The sequence below is a fragment of the Onychomys torridus genome, chromosome 13 (genome assembly GCF_903995425.1).
Source record: "Onychomys torridus chromosome 13, mOncTor1.1, whole genome shotgun sequence".
In the NCBI taxonomy this organism is placed as follows: Eukaryota; Metazoa; Chordata; class Mammalia; order Rodentia; family Cricetidae; genus Onychomys; species Onychomys torridus.
This window is the reverse complement of record NC_050455.1, coordinates 12,459,666-12,481,932: the sequence shown is the minus strand read 5'-3', so window position 1 is coordinate 12,481,932 and position 22,267 is coordinate 12,459,666. Positions and strand designations below refer to the sequence as shown.

Sequence of the window (22,267 nt, the reverse complement as noted above, 5' to 3'; positions counted from 1 at the left end):
TGACTGATCCAACTCCTTCCCACCACACACTCCATCCTGTCTTCCTGATGCTTGACCAGTGTGCGATAAGAGAAACCATTCAGCAAATAGCACTCTACTTTGAAGATAGTTTTCAAGGTTTCTTTCTTTCTTTTTTTTTTTTTTTAACATTGACTGTTTCTTTTCAAAATACCAACTGATTTCCTGTAACTTTTTCTCCACAGAGAAATCTTTGATAAATATTTTTATATAAAAATGTGTAGTACTAAAAGCAAACAGAAATAATATTGCATCTACAGGGTAAAGGAAGAAATGGTATGAAGTAACTTAGTGGCTCCCCTTAGAAGCTATCTTGGTGAACTCTCCCCAGTCCTTTCAATTTATTTTGAGATTTGAAGTGATAGGCAGGTCTTTATATTACAACATTTAAGTTTCCTGCCTAGTTGGAAACACACAATCATTGCAAGTTCTGCGTGGTGAGAACACTCAGAAGTTCCACTTTGACCAAGGTGGCCCCACTGTCTTGGGTCAGGAAGAAGAAACGATACCAGACACAACCAATTAAGCAAAGTGTTACTAGAGCCTTGACCCTGCACGCCCCTGATCTCTGTGTTCCTTGACTAGTGAAGGATGAGAAGTTTGCACACCTGCTTTCCTGAAGTGAGACTGACTTGGAATTGGAGATGTGTATTTGGGTCATGAGTGAAGTCTTTTTTCAAACTAGAAGCTTGTGATAAAGATGAAAAATATAACAAACTGTGTGTAACTTTCAAGTGTCCATGATATTCTTTGAAAGTAGGCAATTTTCTCATCCTTATGAGGAGTGTCCACTGATCTACTTAGAAAAAGGCCAAAGGGGAATTCTTAGACATTCCATTATGCTTGGGGAAGCTTACTTTGAACCACCCAGAAATGGTTTCTCTCAAAAGTATATGAGGGTTGAAGACCTGGCACAGAAGTTAGGGTGCTCACTCTGAGTCTAGTTTCTCAGCACCCATGTAAATGCTGAGGCATCTGCATGCACATGTACATGCATACTCATACATATGACCCTACACATGCAAAAAAACATACACATGCATACATACCACACACATATTTGCTTCTCTCATATATGTGTGCCTTTGTGTGTGAGGGAAGAGATCTGTGATGTGAGATAGTAAGTGGTCATTTCTGCTTAAAATAGTTCCATAGAAATGAATTTTCCCAGGAAGGCACACAATGCACATCAAATAGGGCCTTCTCACTGAGAAGTGCAGATGCAGGGAGCAGCTTCATCCACACTGAATCCCAGTCAATCCCACAGGTTTGCTGTCAGACATCTCTTGATTTGCTGAGGACCTCCTAGGATTGATCAGTTCCTTCCAGGATTAATAGTTACTTTTAACATCAGTTTTTCTTATGAGCAGGCACCATGATGGGTATCACTTAATGTAGTTACAAAACTTCATTTGAAATAAAAGTGGCAAGATAGCCACTTTAGTGGGTCAGACATTCTGTAGTGGGTGCTACATTCTGTGAGCACCAGTGGCATTTAACTCCATGAGTGACTTGGAGAAAAGTGATTTGAGGGTCTAACAGTCATTGCTCACCTTAAATTTCTGTATTAGCTATGACATTTGATGACTCCAACTTTTCATTTTTCTTATCACTCCGGATAACTGCATACTTGGCAGCTGAGATCTTAGGTCTAACTAACTGATCTAGGTAAAAAATACTCCAATTACTTGTATAGAGTGAGAAATATCTACTAGGATTTCTATCCAGTTGTCTCACACAGAAGAAAGCTCACAAATCACTGTATCAGTCACTTTCCTAGTGAGGTTATTTCTAATGTACTCTTTTAGATTTATTTATACTTTAAGTGTATAACTGTTTGGCATGCATGCATGCCTGTGTACCATATCAGTGCAGTGCCTGGAGGTAGCAGAGATGGTGTCGCCCTGGTTCTAAGTTATACACGGTTCTAAGCTGTTGGGTGTGCTGGTAATTAACTGGGTCCTCTGTAGAGCAAGGGATATTCTGAGACATCTCTCTAACCCTGAGAGTATGTTCCTAAAAGTCTTAATTACCTTTGATTATACCAAGATAGGCAGGTTAGAACTAAGGAACTATGAGACCCACATAAAGGCCATGATGGACACAAATAAATAATTTACATCGTCAGAAAGACTGTTACTCAAATCTGGCCCTAATAATAATTAAAAGGAATTTTTATGTAAAACTGTATATTCATGTCCATGTTATGAGAATGAATAAACTAAAACATATAAAACATTCAAGTCATTTTATATAAATATCAACCTAAGAAATGATAGTTCAATTTTTTTCTAAGGAATTTTTTAAAATTAGGGTGTGTGTGGGTGCATGGGTGTGTGTGTGTGTGTGTGTGTGTACCCTCGGGGACCAGGAGAACAAGTTGGATCTGCTGAAACTTGAGTCACAAGTTGTCATGAGTCACCCAATGCTGGTGTTGAGAGTCAAAGGCTGTGGTCCTCCTCAAGGGCAAGAACACTGAACTATTGAGCTCTCTCTCCAGCACCACAGTTTGCTAAGTGAGATATAGTAGATTTTGTACTGGACTAGGTCTGTGGAATAAAGTGACAAAAGCCTGTGATGGTAAAGAAAATGAACTATGTTGCTAACTGGTTAACAGTTACGGAAAATAATATACTGCAACTTGGACCCAGGCTCCAAAAGTAAACATCCTCTTTCGCCATCTGGTGGTCAAAGACAATGTTTTCCATTTGCACAAAGCACAGATGTGCTGAGTTAACAGCCAATTATGTTTAATGGTTTCTGATTCATCTTCCCAGAAAGATGTGCATATTTCCTCAACCTAGATACACATAACAGGGGCCATTTTGCTCTAATGCTTCATAGCACTGTATACACATAACTACAGCTACAATAGTTCAGCTAGGACATAATATTAGCGAGAACAATTCTTTTAAAAAGATTACTTTCATTTTGTAAGATAAAAATTCTGGCAGCAACAACTTATTTTACATGAATTCTTTTGATATAAGAAATTAAGATGTGCCGGGCGGTGGTGGCACACGCCTTTAATCCCAGCACTTGGGAGGCAGAGCCAGGCAGATATTATGAGTTCGAGGCCAGCCTGGTCTACAAAGCAAGTTCCAGGAAAGGTGTAAAGCTACACAGAGAAACCCTGTCTCGAAAAACCAAAAAAAAAAAAAAAAAAAAAAAAAAAAAAGAAAGAAAGAAATTAAGATGCTTTTGACAAGGCTCAAACATTGCTGTAGACTATATGCACAGCAGACATTTTTTTTCTGTTTTACTGTGTTACCATTACTTACAATCAAATGTTGACAGTTCTTCATACCTAAAATATGAGTAGACAATTCAATGGTATAGGCTTTTTCTCTATGTTTTCCTGAATGGAGTGTTCAAACCTCATGACATTAACAAATTCAAATGACAAAAGTTTCATGTTTTCATTTCTTTATTTTCTCCAGAATATTTTGATACTGAAACCAAATTCTTACTTGGAGAAAAGGAAAAACATAGAAACATAGAGAGACAGACATTCCATTTAACTTACATTACCATGAGCAGTTACTTTTGTAGGTAACACTTTTTCTTCTTTGTAGAAAAGAAATAAAAAACCAAACAGCACCATTAAAGAATGCATGATCCCTGAATTCTAAACAAAACACTGCCTAAAACTTTCTGAAATGCTTGTTGCAGCCAGTCACATTTAGTCAGGTATCAAAGCAAGCATACCATTACTCAATTGCAGCAGTCTCCTGGATGAACTGCTCCTCCTCCTGAGGGTTTTACACACCTTTCTGAGTTTTTCCTGTGGGAATAATATATTCTTTGGTAGAGGACTGAAGGAGGGTTTCACTCTTGTGTATGCTGATAGGAAATGTCTGTGTACAGTCAGGGCCTGGGCCCCCAGTCTGTGTGTGCCATGCATGCTGTGTTCGGGTTGACTTCACATTTTGCTGTTTTACTGGAGGAGAAAATTCCGCCTTTGAACAAAAAAAGAAGCATTACAGGGCTAATGTCAAACAGATGTAAACATTTAGAATACTGACCCAAAGGAAGAACAGTCCACAACAAACACATTAAAAAAAAAAAATGGTACTGAACACATGAATGAGATCGGATTTCTGCGAAGCAAGGAAAGGGTACAGCAGAGTCAGGGAAGGGGGAAACCAGGTAAAGCACTTTTCTGGAACATTCGTGAACAGCACAAACACAGCAAAGTTTCTCTACAGTCTAGATTATTCTGTGACTATAAAATATAGTTCAAAGCTAAATAGTGTATGCTATTAAAAAAAGCAGCTCCTTTAAATTATAGTAAAAATGCCTTGTGTTCGCTGTACAGTGACAACCATGGGGATGGGGAGCAACACAACTCTTACAGTGACATTTTGGCTACATCGGCCCCTGACAGTGGATGAGTTCTGTCCCAGGACTCTTCACATTGTTCTCGGGGAACACAGGTGGACTTCGAGTCTGAGCTCTGTGTTTGGATGGGGTGGGTATCCCAGGCAGCTGGGCTCCCACACTAGGCTAGGACCAGGCAGTAGTGAAGCTGGACTTCAGCATCCAGCACCTGGATGCCATCACACCCCACCCAGAGAAGCTGGGAGACTGGCCACAGCAAGTTCTTTTTTTTTTTTTTTTTTTTGAAATTGTGCAAGTGTTGGTACAGGAGTCGTCTGGCTTGCAGCATTGTGTACTCTTTAAAGTACTATTTTTGACTACATCATGAAGCACCACAGGCACCAGCTGATTTCTCTATGCTTATTTTGAACTGAGTAAGAATACCCAAGGTCCAGAAGTCAGCTATGCTTCTACAGCTCACCTCAGAAACTCATACTGCCATGAAGTCTTTCTAGCAACCTGGCTCAGGCTCATAGGTTTGTAAGTTTGTTTCTTAACACTAGGCCTTCACAGGGAAATAGTCTACATAACTATGGTGCTCTGGTCACTGTATTTTGCATTCTCACTTTGGGGAAGGAAAAATATTTTCATTTTGAAAATGAATTTGCATCAGAATGCTTTTATTAACATGCCCATTAACTAGCTAAATGTTTTATACACCTCAGGCATATGCATATCACATAGAGGGGAACAGGGCATGGCAGTCTCCTTCCCTCCCCTGCTTCAAAAGTGCTATTTTGAGAAATACATCCTTTGTGATTAAAAATAAATACATGTTACGTGTGCAAGTTCAGTTCCTGATAGGGGACTAACAGTGTCCAGTGATCAGGAAAATGCACACGTGAAGTTTGCACATTACATCACCACAGCCGCATAGTAAATAGCAGTGTTGAGCTGCACACACGCAGAAACGTGGAATCAGGAAGCTGGGAAGCTGCTTGCCTAATTCGAATATGCTGGCTTTTATATGAACATGAAATGCATACCTACAAAATACCTAGCCGACATTTTGCTCCTGAATTTCTTTACTATACTCACTCCAAAGATAATGTCTCAGGAAAATAAACAATAAGAGAACGTCGAGAATTTGAACTGGGGCAGAAAAGAAGCCGGTTCTAGAAAAATTATGCTCTTTGGACCTGGGTGACAGAATCCATGCACTATCAACATTTGAATTTCCAAACTTACTATGTGAAAAATCCAAACATACAGAAGGACACTTTTCTTTATTCCCAGGAAGCAATTGGCAGGCAGTATTCAACAAAGGTGCAACTGACAACGCGCCCAGTATCCCTTCAGCCTCAACTGTCCCTCATACAGAGTGCAAAGGCTTCGAAGACTGGGTTCTCTTGAACAGGTGTCAGGTACTGACGCTGTAGTTCAGAATCTGCTGGTGTAGACAGTATCTGGCGCTGGAATAGCAGCGATTAAATAGGAAGGGGTAGGCATGCAAGTGTCACTGTGTATGGGGGTGCCCCTCTGTGGGGCTAAGAGCACAAGCTTCAAACTTAAGATGATGTCACACCAAGCAGACCATAAGGGCATTACTGATAAGCACAGCTACCCCCAGGCAGGCAGGCAGCTCACAACCTGGCCCTAAGGTTGCAGTCCTTGGGCTATAGCTAAGTGCATCACTGACTTTCTCCATCATCAATAGATAGTTTTCATATGAAAGGGCAGGGCCAGGACTGAAGCACAGGGTCACTGCCACAGGCAAGCCTTTCTTTGCTTGTCTGTAAGATAAAGGACCTTTCACCTTCAGGACTTTGTTAGAACAATGTCTTGGTCACCTAAGGAAATTTGGCAACATCACAATAATAAATTTAGAGGAAAGTACCCCACCCCAGTTATTATGTTTTTTTTTTTAACATAGTGTTTTTTTTTTTTTTTTTTTTGTTTTCTTTCAGGAATGTATTTTATTCTCATTCCAGTTCACTTTTGAAGATACATTTTCAAGGAATGTCAGAAATGTTTACGTTGACAAGATGATCCCACATGAAAGTATCTTTCACTCTGACCCTAGACACAAGTGATTTTTCCCTCTGAATTCTTTAATTTGTAAGTCTACAGGCACAACCAATGGACTAATGGCACTCGCATGCATTTTGTGCTCTGAGTCTGAAGTTAAATGGGTGCACTTCTCCTTTAGTCTTGTGTGCTTTGGAGCTTGGTTTGGGGGAACAGAGCCTTGACAAGCACAGCTGTCTCCAGTATGAGAGTTGTCAGTAGATGGATGTAGCTCAGCTCCTCAGAGTTTTCACGGGATAAACACTGAAGATAACTGAGATGCAGTATTCCTTTTCCATCCCACTCTCCTAGGTCTGAGGAAAGAAAGGGCAACACATGCCAGAGGGAGCAAGTTTTTAAAATAAGGGTTATTTCAGAGTCAAAGACAACTGTGTAGACTGGGAATCAAGAGGAGAGAAATGGTTCCGAAAAAACATTACCCTTCATTCAGCCTTCTGTAATTCCTATCATCAATTCCTACCAACTTGCAAAAGGAGGTGGCCCATCTCTGCAAAGGTCAGAGTGTACTGGTGTGAATAAGGGCAAGAGTTGCTTTCCACACCCCCAGTTTCCATGTGGTTATTGGATTAGAGTGATTAGAATGCTTAATACCTTACATCATCAACCAACTATATATGCATGAACAGCATTTTATTGTTTATTTCTAATATCAGGGCACAGATTTTCATATTTGCTCTTAAAATCCACATGTGACCACTATACTCTGGTTCCGTGATTATCAGCCAATGGACCTTACATTATTGGGTATCCAAGGGCTAGAATCACACTACCTATAGCACGGAGCTCCACTGTCAATTCAGTTGCAAAGCATATTCAACCACAATTTGTGGACTAGAACCCAAAGCCAATTCAGGTATTTTGCCAGTTTCTGAGAAAGAGTAAGAAAGGAGGAGAAAGAGCTGGTACAGTGGACGCCACTGACACATCCTTCATACACTTTCTGTGATCAGGGTAAATAGAAGAATCCTATCTTTAGGCTCCTGCTCCTACTATACCTCAAGCCGCTGGGTATGGGTAGGTCCCACAGCATCACTGCAGAATGCTTGCTGTGATATCCAATCTATGGAAAGCTACCTGGCCAACTTAGGTCATATTTGTCAGAGTTTTTCAACATCTGCATATCTGGTGATTAGACAACTCACGATGCCCTTACTGTCTAGGCCTGGATTGAAAGGAAAAAGAAAGAAGAAAGAAAAAGAAAAAAGAATGAGGCAGTGATCTGTGTACATGGACAGAAACACATCAAAGCTGTGAATGGTGACTGTGTGCTGCATCTTCCCCTGTATGAGAAATGTAAGAAAATAATCACCTAGAAGAAACAGATGACTAGTTCCTCAACGAGATATGTCAGTACAGAAATCAATGCCTTATTTGACTCCTTGCTAATCCTGTTAGGCTTTTTCATGTTAAAAACGGGGGGCGGGGGGCACTGCACCTTTCACTCAGCTCTTACCGGACAACCAGGCAAGCGACACAAAGTTTGGAAGGACCTATGCAGTCGTCATGGCAGAAGGCCCCACAGCCTTTGCACACAATCATGGCTTTGAGCCGGCAAGAGCATTTCAGCTCCAACTCATCAGTGTTGCTACTGTCTGCAAAGTTCTGAACTGGCATCGGAGTGTTCTGACCTGCCAGGCCTGTGGTGGCGGCAGGGCTGGAGCCACTTCCCAGAATCCCAATGGACTTTTCGATGGCAGAGGCTGCCCTTTGGAAACTTGTGCTCCCAAAGTGTATGGTTGGGTAACTTCCGCAGAGCGGTTGTTGCTGGGGCACTGGAATCTTCTGAGCAGCTAACTGGGTGAAAGGCTTTTGAGGCTCAGAGAGCAAGTAGGAAGAAAACTCTGCATTTTTCAATGCGAATGCCTTCAGCTGCTCTTTCACTTCGTTCTGGTCATACGAAACCTGTTTCATGCCCAGTTCACAGCTGCTGCTTAAACCTTCCTCGAAAGAAAGAGGTTCTGATTTGATATTGCTACATATGCCAGTGGACTGGGGCCAACTAAGTCGCTTACTGGTTTCCATGGTAACTGGTGGTTGCTTTTGATCGGATGGGACTTCTACAGTTGGGAGAGGTGGAGGTAGTGGAGGGGGTGGAGGGGGTGGAGGGGGTGGCGGGGGCAAGGCCAAGGGTGGAGGGGGTGGTGGAGGAGGGGGTGGTGGAAGTGGCAGTGGAGGATGGACCACTGCTTTGCTTGGCATGGTGTGTGTGGTACCTCCTCCGTCCTCGCCCTCCTTTATGGGCATGTTGGGGGACAACATATTGGCTAGTCTTAGCTGGTGAGGTGCTGAAGGAAGATTGACATCTCCCAATGCCTTTTGTTCAAGATGCCTATTGAAGGCAAATGCGTTGCAGCCCACTGGGGTCTTGGGAGAGGTCTGTAACAGAGCAGCAGTGGGAAGGGGACCCCTGGCAGCCATGGGCATTTGGTAGAACTGCTGTCTGTGTGAGGTACTAGTGTCAGTGTGGAAGCCATCATTTTTGTTCACATGGAACAGGCTCGGCTGGAAGCTACATGCAGGCAACAGCCGTTTCTGTTGTTTGACCTCAGGGCTGGGCATGATCCTGTTGGCCATGGAGGACTTGCTAAGCCGTTCTTGCTTAAATGGCTGGCTGTGTCCTAGCTGACTCACGCCTGGACTGATGACGCAGGGTACCGCTTTGACATCTGGCTCCATCGCCATCTTCCCTGGCTCACATTTAACTTGAGCGTGCTCTCCCACAGTCCTGGCTGCTCTCTTCTTGGGATGGTTTTCTCGCTTTCTCATTTGGAGCGGTGCTAGAGTTCCTGCCAAATAGCCTTTACCTTCTGGATTTGGAGAGCTGGACGGCATTTCCACCAGGCTTCTCTCCAGCCCGGCCTTACCCACTGAGGTAGTTTGAAGGGGCAGAGGGAGCCTGTTGATTTCGAGTTTGGCCCCCAGTCTTGGCTGAGGTAACACCTTCTCCAGAGGCAGGTTGCCCTGCAGTAACTGTGTCACCAGTGGGTTATTAGCTTCCACGGAAGACAGGCGGCAGCTTGAGCTGCCTGCACTTGGAAGTCTTTTCAGGGTATCTGTAGCCAGGGAAATAGGCTCTTCCATGGGGCTCGTGGCGGAAGGCTTCGTGACCTGTGTTTGTTGTCCACTAACACTGTTTGTCACCTCTGGGGCTGGAGGAGGACGCTCAGGGCCAGGGAAATCCTCCGTGTCCATTCTAAAACCCTTGTCTACTTCATGGGGTTCGGGCTTCACAGGAAGGCTGACATTCGTGACAAGATTCCGAGGGTGGAGCTCTGACATGTGTGCATAGTTGGCATGCTCTGTTTTGACAGCCTTCAGTCCACTCTGCTCTGGGTAGTCTTTCTGTTTACTTGAACCCGAGTGACTAACCACAGGCTGTCCCGTGTTTCTCACTGGCTCTTCACTCCAGCAAATCCGGTTTCCTGGATTATACTGATTGCTACAGGTTGTGTCTGTTTCACTCTTGAAAGTACTCGAGTTCCGTGCCTGCTCAGCAAAGCCATGACTGGGCGCAGCCACTTCATTTAGCTTATCTGGAAGAGCAAGGGGCAATTCCCGATGGCTGGTGCTAGTGGCCTGAAGGGTCTTAGAGTCCTGTTTAGCTGTAGAAGCAGCAATGAAAACAGAACCATGGTCAACACCTTCACTTGTGACTTGCTCGGGTCTACTAATGACTGACACCTGAGGACATGCCACAGGCTGTATGGATATGTCTGTCCTCACTGGCCTACTCTGGGGATCCAAGTTTGCGTCTGCATTTCCAATGGAGACAGTCAGAGACAGATTGGAGGTCAGTGTTGTGCTGTGGTCCACTATGACTTTACATGGGATTGATCTGTTTATGGTTGCTGGGGCAAAGCCCCCTGGTGGCTGCTGAGGTTTTCCAGAATTGTCTGTCCTGTTTTGAGGCCCTGAATTTTTGTCCAAGCTTTCTCCACTTAGTTTGGGAGGGCTATCATAAGAGTTTATAGTGAGCATGTTTCCCGAAAACATTGCGATGGGTGGGCGTGAAACCAGTGGATCAGTGACAGCCACTGAGTCGCCACAGCTGAGAGATGTTCTCATGGTGGCACTAATGGACGCTGTGGCCTGTTCTTCACTCCCAGACATGGCTATCTTCTCAGAAGCAAATCTGTTACTAATCCCCGTGGGGGGAATCAAGACAGAGCTAGTGCAGAGATGGTTTGGCAAATTACTTCCAACAGTGGGAGCTGGCACAGATGTGTACTGACTGGACACTAAGTTAGCAGCCTTGCTGCTGGGTACAAGCAGGGTCTTACCATCCATGGAGCTAGACCGCCCAGTACCTTCTGGAGCAGCTGGGATAGGAGTCCTGTCGATACATTTTGGTACAAGGGCTATGCATGGGGTGTCAGATCCCTGGATGGATTTCAACATGCTTATATTACAAGCAGAAATCGTACTGTTTGCACTGTCAACAGACATGAGGACAGAAGATTTGTCAACAGGACTCACAAAGGGGTGCTCTTTAATTGCTCCCGGCACAGCAGTGCTGCAGACAGACATAGGGATGGGGTTGATGGGATTTTTATTAAGAAGCATGGGTACACTGCTATTTTCAGAAGAGGTAGATGAGACAATTTTCTCAGTTAAATGTGACACAGGTATGCTGTCATCAGAACTATGCACAGACAAGTCAGTGGCAGTTTCTGGAATGTGAGGCGGGTTCAGAGGCTGCTGTAATACAGTGGTGGTCTCCCGGAGGTGTGTGGGCTTGTTGCTAGGAGATCTGCAGTTTGGATTGATGATGATGACACCAGTAGAACCTTCCATTTTTGTTTCAGGAGTAGAAGAGGCTTCCATATTGAGAGGTTCTTCCTTGGAGCTGAGAGTGGGCAACCGGGTCTCCTTGGAGGTCTGGAAGAGGTGAACTCGGGCCTGATGCTTTGCAAAGAGCTTAGCTTTGGTCTGCTCCTTGATGTGAGCCAGGGTTCTTGCCTTTCCACCCTCTCCTGGGCTGCCCATGGCTCCTGAGACAATGCTCGCTGCAGCTGCAACTGCAGCTGCAGCAGCAGCCTCACGCTGGGCACGAGCTTGTTGGGCACGGGCCTTGATGTCTGCAAGGGTCCTGGCTCCTGTGTTCCTACCACTGCTGACCGAAGGGCTAGTGGATGCTCGGGACTCTGCTTTGGAGACTGGCTGGCTCTTGATGATAAAAGGTGGCCCAATTTTAGAAAGCTGTATCTGAAAGAAGGAAAAGATGGTTAGTTTTAGTATGCAACCAATGAGGAGGATTGTGGAGTATGGTAACCCAACGGGAGGATGAGGCCCATGGATGTAGCTCAGTTGGTAGAGTGCTGGTCTAGCATGTACAAAATCCTGGGTTATGTCACTGTAGCCCTAGCACTCAGGACAGAGAGGCAGGTTATTCTCTGTGATCTTGGAGCCAGCCTGGTCTACATAACTAGTTCCAGGCTGTACAGTGAGATCAGATCTCATCCTAGGCTATGTATTAAGCTTAAAGCAGGCCTGGCCTCCAGGAGAACCTCAGCCTTAAAAAAGGTGGTTAGTGGGTAGGGGTGAGCTGCATTCAGTCATAATGTGGATTGTAAGATATCTCGATGTCTGAATGAATCTTTAGGATATAAAGAAACAATAAATGCAGTATGAATGTGACAGTAAAGTTTTCATTTATGAAGACATCAGCCAGTGATTTCATTTATCAGGACTTGAATCTTCTTAAAGTCATTTATAAATAGAGCAAATATTATGCTTCTTGGCATAAGATTAGATCATTCATGGTGAAGCACGCATGATCAGGAGGACTGTGAGAGTCTGAGGCTATCCTATGCTACATAGTCAGTTCCAAGTCACCCTTGTCAACATAGAAAGACCCTGTCTCAAAAACAGATAGATGATAGACAGATGATAGATGTCTGACAGAGATAGATGGATAGATGATAGGTAGATAAATGAGATAGATAGATGACATATTGATAGATAATAAATTATAGATAGATGATAGATAGATAGATAGATAGATAGATAGATAGATAGATAGATAGATAGATAGATAGACAGACAGACAGACAGGGCAAAAAGACTTAGAGATACTTACCTTTAAAATTATCTTCCCTGCTAGAGAAAAACCAAACCATCTAAGCTATTTTCTCTTAGTTTAATCTCCCTTCACTTAGTTCAAAGAAAATAGCTCTGGCCAAGAAGCCTGAAGACCACAGCTCTTTCACCCTGGCTTTTTGTAAAGGTGACCATCCTCTGGAAAGTCATTGTGTGCCCCATTGGCTCCAGGATCGGAGGATAGTATGGTTTTGATGGACCAGTTGGCTTGCACCTAACGTGTGTAATAAGCATACTATGGACATTTATAAATGAGTTCAGTTATTTCTGGCCAGTGGCTTTCTATAGATAGAGGATGTGGTACTTCAGGTCTGTATTGTCATGGCATTTTCATAAAAGCAGGAGTGGTTGACTGACTACTTCTGAGTTTCAAAAAGATACGATTTGGGATTTCTTTTAATATTGACCATCTAAAGGTATACTGTACGTCTTGCCAAGTCTACATTGCTTACCTAGTTTTGCTATCTAATAGGCTAAAAAGTCATGAACTCATTTGGGAGTCACACAAGCTAGCATGCAGCCTCCCATGGTAAGGCTGTGATGACCTAATCACTAAGAAAAAGTTCAGAGTTACAGTTTGGGGACTGGAAGGGCTCTGGTTGTTGTCTTCACTTCCAATGGATGTTATCTGACCAGGGATTAGACAGTGACAGGGAATCTGTGAACTCCTAACTCTGCTGTTCATAGGAATCTGCTCTGTGTCTTTCCCTTTCCCATTTCAAACAAGACTTTCCTAGAAAATTTTTATCTTTCTCACAAACATATAAGGATAGTGACATTATAACTTCCTGACAGGTACAGGATCTTCCCACCTGGGATGCATTTCTGGACCTCTAGAAGACCATCCCTTCTCTCTAAGCAATCCCTTTTCTTATAAACTGCTTATAAACCATGTTCTCTAATCCATGGCCAAGAATCACCTACTTGCCAGAGGGATGAAATTTTTCAGTTTTATGTTTCCCTTAGTCTAAATAATTAAACATGTTAAAATTCTACCTAAATCTGCTTTATCAAGAGATCACATTCAAATACTAAGTGAATAGTTTGTCTTTCAGTAGACATATATCATCTATCATGTATCTATCATATACCTGCCTAATCCATTAATATATATTTAAATAAAGTATGTAACATTTAGAAAATCAGCTTTTGACTAGGAAAATAACATGTGTATACCTAAAAAAAATAGTTCCTCGAAAACGTATATTTATGTTTTTCTTTCTGTGGTTTAGAAATTAAATAGCAGAGTGGTTTATTAAGTGGTGTTTACATTAGCCATTTTGATGTTTAGAATCTTATGGCTTTCTTAAGTAAAATAACTACAACCACACTCTTAAAACTCAGGCTTATAAAGATCCTAAATCACCTATAAGATGGGGTGTAGCAGAGCAAACTAAGAGGCTGGTACTTGTTAAAAGCTTAAGATGTTCTTAATTCTACAGTTCCCTGTGATGAGGACATTATCCACTGTGTACACATATATTGGTACAGGCAAAAGCCACAAATAAATGTGGCAAAGCACAGCAAAATATGTTCCTAGCGATTTACTTTGAATCAACCTTAACTTCCAGTTTCCTTACCCACCTACAACGTGTTTAACCTATGTATTTTCTTAAAAGACAAACTGATCCAGGATAAAACAAAAGCATTCAAACAGGGTTATCTGTCCAAAAAGCTTTATAATTTGGTGACATCTGAGGCCTCTTTAATAACTTGGAAACTAAATTTTGGATTTCTTGTTGTATCTACTGCATTCTCTCTCAGTTAATAAAGGAATTTTATTAATTTGCATAGGAAATATTCAAAAGTGGCCCAAAAGACATGTTTCTTATTCTTTGCCCTGGAGGTTGGGTGTTCATTGTTTGTTGGATCTCCATCTCTCAGTCCTGGATTGGCCTCTGACCACTTTCCCCAAACCTGTGGAACTGTAACATACCTTTCACACTTTCCCAAGTTTCTCTTCTATATCTTAAAATCCTCAAAAGTCCTGATCTCTCCATGTTGTGTAGGATTCCCTAGGCCCTGCTGTTCTCCACAGTGCTCTTAAATCCTGTTGCCAAAACATATGGGTGGTTCAGGTCTTCTTACATTGGCTCAGTGTATAGTTTATGATTTAAAAAATTTATGTGTATGGATATGTACATGAGCCACATTGTGCTTCCAAGTACCAGGGAGGTCAGAAGGCATCGGATCCTCAGGAACTGGAGTTATAGGTGCTGTTGAGCTACCTGATATGTATGCTGGAACTGAACATGGGTCCTCTGCAAGAGCTGCAAGTGTTCTTAGCCACCAATCCATCTCTGAAGGCTCCTCTATGCAGTTTTTTTAAAGATAGTTTAATGACAGAGTTAGTATGAATAGATTAGTTTATAGTTTGCTATATGAAGCCTAAAAAGAGAAATAGCTAATTAATTTCTGAAAATTGAGTTTCTAAAGAGGAGACCATATTTCCAGAATAGTCTATTTTAAAATACCATACCTTAAGAGGAGGCACCCTAGGCTCCTCTCGTGGAGGCTGCTCTTTCTCAGGTGAACTGCAGGATGCTATGCTTCGGGTTGACTGGTCCTCTTCTATCCTGGCTCTTTTCTCTTTACAGATTCCAAAACTATGCTCCACAGTTTTCCTCTTTGATATCTCTGATTCTCTACTTTCAGTTCTTATCCCATCGGGTGACTTGGAGGGCTCTGATGTTTTGGAATTATGTGAGGTCTCCAGTCTATTCAGTATACTGGTCTGCTTATGTATTTTGTTTCTTGAGCCTTCTAAAAATGGAGCCTTATCTACTGATGGGACATACTGTTTGTCCTGGAGTTTAGCTGGTGGAATCTCATTCCCCTCAGTCTCTGTCTCCTCAGAAAAGGCAGGGACTTCTAATGGTGAGGACACCCCTTTCTTTTCCATTCTTTGCAGGACACTGTGGTTTTTAACCTTCATCATTTCTGTAGAGGGAAGTTCTGGGATAGAAGGCGGGTAGAGCTTCTCCATTTCAACATGAGATTGACAAGGCTCAAGATTCAGCGTCTGGCTGTGCAATTCTTCAGGTGGGAGTGCTTCAGGCACAATGGAAGAACTCATGCTGATGGGTTCCGGCATGTTGGACAAAGGCTTAGGGTGGGAGATAAGGTTCTCTCCCAGGGGCTTGGTGGGGGCAGAAGATTCATCTTTCTGTGGAGAGAGAGCTTCTTCAGAAGCTGATGGTGACTTTCTCTGTTGATGCATCATTCTTTCATTCATGGAAGAGTTAGAAATTGGAGAAGTCTCTGCAGGGACAGGCAAATTGGATACAAAAGGCGTCTCAGAGGTGAGAAGCATGGAAGACACTGAGGAAGTTTCTGATGTCAGTGGTAAATCAGACATTGGAGATGCTTCTGATGTCAGAGGTAAGTTGGACACTGGTGATGCCTCAGATGTCAGAGGTAAGTTGGACATTAGAGATGCTTCTGAGATTTCAGGTGAGGTGGCTAGTGGAGATACTTCTGACATCAAAGACACATGAAGGCTTTCATCAGTAGGGTTTCTCTGGTTGTACTTATCTGTATTCTCAGTGCTAGACACCTCAGAACAGAACGTTGTTTCCAGAGAGGCTGGGGTGCATGACTCTTCGGACGTGGATTGTGTTTCCCCACCTGGGGATGGAAGGCTGGCACATGCTCCCTCTGGGCTCTCAGAGGAGAAGGAAGTCTCAGAGACACAAGCATTTTCTGAGAGCTGTTCTTCAGGGTCACTCTGTAGCTCCATGTCTACAGCGATTCCCTCATTTGGAAATTGGCTTTCCAGAGAAGATGGCTCTGCTCTCAGGGTTATAGTGCTGGTCACTATAGTGGTTCCTTGTTCCTTCTGTTCTGCATCAAGGATATGAGTGACAGATGAAGTGCAAGGAACAAGAGAGTCACAGATTTCTAGTTGGTCAATAACAACTGACATTTCTTCCTGGGGACAGTCCAATTTTTCATCTATCTTCACTTCAATATGAGGTAAAGTTTCTAAAATATCATTCATTACAACACAGGACTCCAAGGTATCTTCGGGGACTGCTAATTGAGGCTCTTCACAAGAGGTGCCTGGACTTTCAGACTCCTCAGAAAACTCTGGAATGGTCTTATGATTTTCATCTTGGCATTCACAGATACTCGTTTCTACCTCTTCTGCCACTTCCTCCTGAATCACGGATTCCTCCGGGATAAAGATATCTTCTGTTTCTGATTCTGTCATTACATCCTTCACTGGAACCTCTAACATAGGACAAATGGTAGTGCAGAAGTCAGGCTCTGAGGAAGCTGAACTTTGCATGATTTTTGGTTGTTGTTCTTCTAATGCCGTCTGTGCAGAAGCACCTGGAATGCCAGAGTTCCCATTCGAGGAACACCCTGCAGCTCCATCATGGTTTGGTCCAGAAGTGAGCTTTATGGATTCTTCTCTGGACATGCCCAATCTGAGCAGAAATTAGATACATCATTACACAGTCATAATGCAAAAGGCTTGGATTAGATCTCTTACAGGTTCGGTATTCAATAAAAGTAAATATATTGACTTGATCAGAAAAACACTAAGTCACATGATTAATTTATGTCAACTAGTTCCTGACATAGCATTAGTGCTGCTCTTACACATAAAAGAAGCTTCAGCTAATTAAGAAAGGCAATATTTACTTTGTAAGCAAAGAGTTATAAATCTTACCAAGTATTAGTAAAGGGAATCTGAATGTTACAAATAACAATGAATCAGAAAATATGGCCAGAGAATCAATGAATAAATAAAATTCTATTTTTTGAAGTCAGAAAGTAAAAAGATGTCTTTATGGGTTTGGGGATTTAGCTCAGTGGTAGAGCACTAGCCTAGCAAGCACAAGGCCCTGGGTTTGATCCTCAACTCGCCCACACCCCCAAAAAAGATGTCTTTATACTATAAAAATTACAAAGACTTTAAAGTATGCAATGGAAATAATTAATATGAATGGAACTTTAGTGAAATATATCAAATTTTAAAATTGAAGTGACTGAGTGCCTGAGTTATAGTCAGAGAGGCAACTGCGCCTGGGTCCTACCTCTGGAGACAGGCCACTCCAGGAGGACCTGACCAACTTGGCCCCAGTTGCCTGCCAATCGGCAGGCCCTGCTGGAAAGCTCCCCTTTTCCAAGACTGAAGGCAGACACTGAAGTCTCCACACCCTGCCCCCACACCCATTTGCCCCAGACCCCAGACTCAGAGACCAGCCCCCACCTTGTGTCCGCCCTGGAACTCCCATCTGAACATCATGAATGGAAGAAGAAGAAAACAACCTTATAAGTAACATCATGAAGAGGCTAGAGCCTTATATAGAAGAAATAAAAAATAAAGTAGAGGAACAGACAAACAAAAAATCGGAAGAACGCTATAAAAACCTAGAGGAAAGGACAATTAAAGCAGAAGAAAACAATAAATCCTTGAATGAAAATCATGAAAAAGCAAGGGAGACGACCCAAGACCTGAAGAGGGAAATAGAAAAAATGAAGAAGACACTAGCAGAAGAAATGTTGGAAGTAGAAAATGTGAGTAAACAAACAGGAATTTCAGAGGCAAGTATAACCAACAGAATGCAAGAGATGAAAGAGAGTATCTCTGGTGTTGAAGATATGGTAGAAGAAATAGATTCATCAGTCAAAGGAAACACTAAAACCAACAAAGTCATGACCCAAAATGTCCAAGAAATTTGGGACACCATGAAAAGACCAAACCTATGAATAATAGGGATAGAGGATGGAGAAGAATACCAACTCAAAGGCACAGAAAATATATTTAACAAGATCATAGAAGAAAACTTTCCCAACTTAAAGAAGGAAATGCCTATGAAGATACAAGAAGCCTATAGAAGACCAAACAGACTAGACCCCCCAAAAAAGTCCCCTTGCCACATAACAATTAAACAACTAAATGTACAGAAGAAAGAAAGAACATTAAGGGCAGCAAAGGAAAAAGGCCAAGTGACTTATAAAGGCAAACCCATCAGAATAACACCCGATTTCTTAATGGAGACTTTGAAAGCCAAAAGGACCTGGACAGATATAATGCAGACACTAAGAGACCATGGATGCCAGCCTAGACTAATATACCCAGCAAAACTTTCAATCATCATAGATGGAGTAAACAAGACCTTCCAAGACAAAACCAGATTTAAACAATACTTATCCACAAACCCAGCCCTACAGAAAGCACTAGAAGGAAAATTCCAACCTAAGGAAGGCAGATACACCCATGAAAACACAGGCAATAGATAACACCACAGAAGTAAACCCCAAAGAAGAGAAGTACACACACACTACCACCAAAAAATAAAAATAACAACAGGAATGAACAATCACTGGTCATTAATATCCCTTAATATCAATGGACTTAATTCACCTATAAAAAGACACAGACTAACAGAATGGATATGAAGACAGGACCCATCTTTCTGCTGCATACAAGAAACACACCTCAAATTCAAAGACAGACACCTCCTAAGAATAAAAGGCTGGGAAAGGACTTTCCAATCAAATAGTCTTAAGAAGCAAGCTGGTGTAGCCATCCTAATAGCCAGCAAAATAGACTTCAAACTAAAATCAAACAAAAGAGATGATGAAGGACATTACATACTCATTGCAGGTAAGATCCACCAAGATGAAGTTTCAATTCTGAACATTTATGCCCCAAACACAAGGGCACCCATATATGTAAAAGAAACATTACTAAAGCTTAAATCACATATAAAACCCCACACATTAATAGTGGGAGACTTCAACACCCCACTTTCACCTCTGGACAGATAGGCCAAATTGAAACTTAACAGAGGCATAATGGACTTAACTGATGTTATGGCACAAATGGACTTAATCGATATCTACAGAACATTCCACCCAAACAAAAAAGAATATATCTTCTTCTCAGCATCCCATGGAACCTTCTCTAAAATCGACCACATACTTGGCCACAAAGCAAATCTCAACAGATACAAAACAATTGGAATAAGCTCCTGTGTTCTATCAGACCACCATGGTTTAAAGTTAGATTTCAACAACAAAAAAAAAACTACAGAAATCCTACAATCTCATGGAAACTGAACAATGCTCAACTGAATCACCAATGGGTTAAGGAAGAAATAAAGAAAGAAATTAAAGACTTCCTAGAGATCAATGAAAATGAATACACCACATACCCAAACTTATGGGATACTATGAAAGCAGTGCTAAGAGGGAAATTCATAGCACTGAATGCCCACATAAAGAAGCAGGAGAAATCTCACATTAGTGACCTGACATCACATCTGAAAGCCCTTGAACAGGAAGAAGCAAAGTCTCCCAGGAAGAACAGATGCCAGGAAATTATCAAATTGAGAGCTAAAATCAAGAAAACAGAAATAAAGAGAACAATACAAAGGATTAATGAAACAAAGAGTTGGTTCTTTGAGAAAATCAATAAGATAGACAAGCCCTTATCCAAACTAACCAAAAGACAGACAGAGAGCATCCAAATTAACAAAATCAGAAATGAAAAGGGGGACATAACAACAGACAATGAGGAAATCCAGAGAATCATCAGGTCATACTTCAAAAACCTCTACTCCACAAAACTGGAAAATCTAAAAGAAATGGATAATTTTCTGGATAGGTACCACATACCTAAGTTAAATCAAGACCCGATATACCATTTAAATAGTCCAATAACCCTGAAGGAAATAGAATCAGTCATTAAAAGTCTCCCAAACAAAAAAAGCCCTGGACCTGATGGTTTCACTGCAGAATTCTACCAGATCTTCAAAGAAGACTTAATACCAATACTCTTTAAATTGTTCCACACAATACAAGAAGAAGGCATATTACCAAACTCCTTCTATGAGGCTACAATTATCCTGATTCCCAAACCAAACAAAGATGCAACAAAGAAAGAGAACTACAGACCAATCTCCCTCATGAACATTGATGCAAAAATACTCAATAAAATTCTGGCAAACAGACTTCAAGAACACATCAAAACAATTATCCACCATGATCAAGTAGGCTTCATCCCAGGGATGCAAGGGTGGTTCAACATATGAAAGTCCGTCAATGTAATACACCATATAAACAAACTCAAGGAAAAAAAACGTACATGATCATCTCACTAGATGCAGAAAAGGCATTTGACAAAATCCAACACCCCTTCATGAGAAAGGTCTTGGAGCGATCTGGAATACAGGGAACATACCTAAACATAATAAAGGCAATCTACAGCAAGCCAACAGCCAACATCAAATTAAATGGAGAGAAACTCAAAGCAATACCACTAAAATCAGGAACAAGGCAAAGCTGTCCCCTCTCCCCATACTTATTCAATATAGTACTTGAAGTTCTAGCCAGAGCTATAAGACAACATAAAGAGATTAAGGGGATATAAATCGGAAAGGAAGAAGTCAAGCTCTCCCTATTTGCAGATGACATGTTAGTATTCATGAGTGACCCCAAAAATTCATCCAAGGAACTGATACAGCTAATAAAAACCTTCAGCAACATTGCAGGATACAAGGTCAACTCAAAAAAATCAGAAGCCCTTCTATATACAGTAGACAAACAGGCTGAGAAGGAAACCAGAGATACCTCACCCTTTACAACAGCCACAAATGTTATAAAATACCTTGGGGTTACTCTAATTAAGCATGTGAAGGACCTATATGACAAGAACTTTAAGTCCATGAAAAAAGAAATTGAAGAAGATGTCAGAAAATGGAAAGATCTCCCATGCTCATGGATAGGCAGGATTAACATAATAAAAATGGCGATCTTACCAAAAGCAATCTATAGATTCAACGCAATTCCCATCAAATTACCAACACAATTCTTCACAGATCTGGAAAGAATAATACTCAACTTCATATGGAAAAACAAAAAACCCAGGATAGCCAAAAGAATCCTGTACAATAAAACAACCTCTGGAGGCTTCACAATCCCCAACCTCAAGCTCTACTATAGAGCTACTGTAATAAAAACAGCTTGGTACTGGCATAAAAACCGACATGTGGACCAATGGAATCGAATTGAAGACCCTGACATGAACCCGCACACCTATGAACATATAATTTTTGACAAAGAAGCCAAAATTGTACAATGGAAAAAAGAAAGCATCTTCAACAAATGGTGCTGGCATAACTGGATGTCAATGTGTAGAAGGCTGAAAATAGATCCATATCTGTCACCATGCACAAAACTTAAATCCAAGTGGATCAAAGACCTCAACATAAATCCAGCTACTCTGAACCTTATAGTAGAGAAAGTAGGAAGTACTCTTGAACGCATTGGTACTGGAGATCACTTTCTAAATATAACACCAGTTATATTTAGCACAGACACTGAGAGAAACAATCAATCAATGGGACCTGTTGAAACTGAGTAGCTTTTGTAGAGCAAAGGACATGGTCAACAAGACAAAGTGACAGCCTACAGAATGGGAACAGGTCTTCACCAACCCCACATCTGACAGAGGGCTGATATCCAGAATATATAAAGAACTCAAGAAATTAGACATCAAAATGCCCAACAGTCCAATTAAGAAATGGGCTATTTAACTAAACAGAGAATTCTCCACAGAGGAAGTTCAAATGGCTGAAAGACATTTAAGGAATTGTTCAACTTCCCTAATTATCTGGGAAATGCAAATCAAAACGACTCTGATATACCACCTTACACCTGTCAGAATGGCTAAGATCAAAAGCACAGAAGACAGCTTATGCTGGAGAGGATGTGGAGCAAGGGG

The 22,267-nt window shown here is 41.7% G+C and overlaps 1 protein-coding gene across 1 annotated transcript in view; it reads right to left on the bottom strand.

Annotated features, from left to right (window-relative positions):
- Positions 1-3,493: 3,493 nt before the first annotated feature.
- Asxl3 (ASXL transcriptional regulator 3) overlaps positions 3,494-22,267 on the bottom strand; it is a 139,100-nt gene continuing 120,326 nt past the window's right edge. The window contains exons 9-10 of the mRNA XM_036205161.1: positions 15,005-16,958; positions 3,494-11,631 (exon numbers count right to left, since the gene is read on the bottom strand). Of these exons, the coding sequence (XP_036061054.1) occupies positions 7,876-11,631; positions 15,005-16,958 (5,710 nt within the window). The 3' untranslated portion in view covers positions 3,494-7,875. The remainder of the gene's footprint in view (positions 11,632-15,004; positions 16,959-22,267) is intronic.